The sequence below is a fragment of the Pinus tabuliformis genome, chromosome X (assembly GCF_031772625.1).
Source record: "Pinus tabuliformis cultivar Carrire ecotype Pingquan chromosome X, CPIR1, whole genome shotgun sequence".
NCBI classification, from domain to species: domain Eukaryota; kingdom Viridiplantae; phylum Streptophyta; class Pinopsida; order Pinales; family Pinaceae; genus Pinus; species Pinus tabuliformis.
Window position 1 is genome coordinate 1,727,874,355 of NC_142308.1, and position 1,376 is coordinate 1,727,875,730.

At 40.2% G+C, this 1,376-nt stretch overlaps 1 protein-coding gene across 1 annotated transcript; it reads right to left on the reverse strand.

Annotated features, from left to right (window-relative positions):
• Positions 1–509: 509 nt before the first annotated feature.
• On the reverse strand, positions 510–1,037 carry LOC149146681 (uncharacterized). Its single transcript, XM_089452834.1, has 2 exons — positions 975–1,037; positions 510–770 (listed from the first exon to the last, which is right to left on the reverse strand). Exons 1-2 carry the CDS (start codon positions 1,035–1,037, stop codon positions 510–512), a joined length of 324 nt encoding a protein of 107 aa, XP_089308960.1.
• Between the last annotated feature and the right edge of the window lie 339 nt (positions 1,038–1,376).

The following is a 1,376-nucleotide window of genomic DNA, read 5'->3' on the forward strand; positions in this document are numbered from 1 at the left end:
TCAGAGCTGCATCTTTTCATTAATCCTATGTCAAAACTGTAAAATGAAAGCGCTGGATTTTTCCACCACACTTCTCCCAGAACTCCAAAAAAACCCCTTACAAATGATTCTTCAATACAATAAATAGACTCAATCCGTGGGAAAATAGATTGACACTAATGGGGAGCTGTTTAATCATTAACTAATAAAAGTTAGAAAGCCAACCACTTATTCTGAAAAAGAGCAGCGTTACAACAGCTCAAGAACTGGAAACTAAAGATAGAGAACAAAATAATCTTCAAAAGCTGCGTTACACTTGAAATCTGTTTGATAACCCACAAGGAGGCAACACTTGTATCGTAGATCTCATAAATGAAGACAAACATAGACCATCTGTTCCTATTTCTCTGCTATGACAGATGTCTTTGTTTTAAATGTAAGTGTTCGGTCTTTGACTGTTTGCTTTCCTTTTTACATTGGCCATTTGAATAAAAACTACTTTTTAATAAAAATGGCTTTGAACTAAGATTCTACTTTTTATAAAGGGGAAAACGTGTCTCCATCAGCTGAATTTTGGGATCCTCATAGCTGTTGCCCAGCTCCTTGATGAAGATAAAGGGGCAGTACCATTCGCCAACTATAACAATAGGTGATCTTTTCTCCGAGAGTGAAAAATTGAAAGGGGGTAATTGTGACCTCAAGTAAGCATTCTCGCCTTGAACATATACAAGTCTGTCATGTTTACCACACAAATCTTTGGGGCTAACTGACCAACCATCCCTACGTAGAAACTGTGGTGGAAAACCATCTGAAGCGATGCACTTTGAAGTAAACTCACGTCTCTTTCGAATTACTTGGATCTATTGGTATGGATTGTTGGGTTCTAGAGATCTAGGAGGCAAGTCTTTGATACATCTACAGATACAAAACTTAGTCATGTCTTCTTCTGTGGAGCAACTTTCCACCAATCCTTTTTACTTGCATTCAGCTCAAACAACGTAGTACCGATTGGAGGAGATGGGTTGGCCTAGAACTAGAATAAAATACACTCTATCCATGTGTGTAGAGGAATTTTCTCCATTTTGCGTCCTGTAGACGATTTCCAAGCATTTATCTTGCGGGAAAGGCAGTTCTCGCAACTCGTTACAGCAGCAGCCCCAACAGCACACACCTGCTCCTTGCCTTCCTCTTCATTTTGCTGAAAAACTAAATATGCAGAGTAAGGGCCTTCGGGTGGTGGGAATAGAACACCGCTCTATTGGATATTTCCATTCGTTGCATCAACCTGCTTGTAGGTCTCTAGTGATACTGTAGCATACATGGCGTTGGGTATTTACTTCTCCCTGGCAATTTCGTGCGATTCCTTGGCGATTTGGAGGAAATTCGAGCGGTTTCGG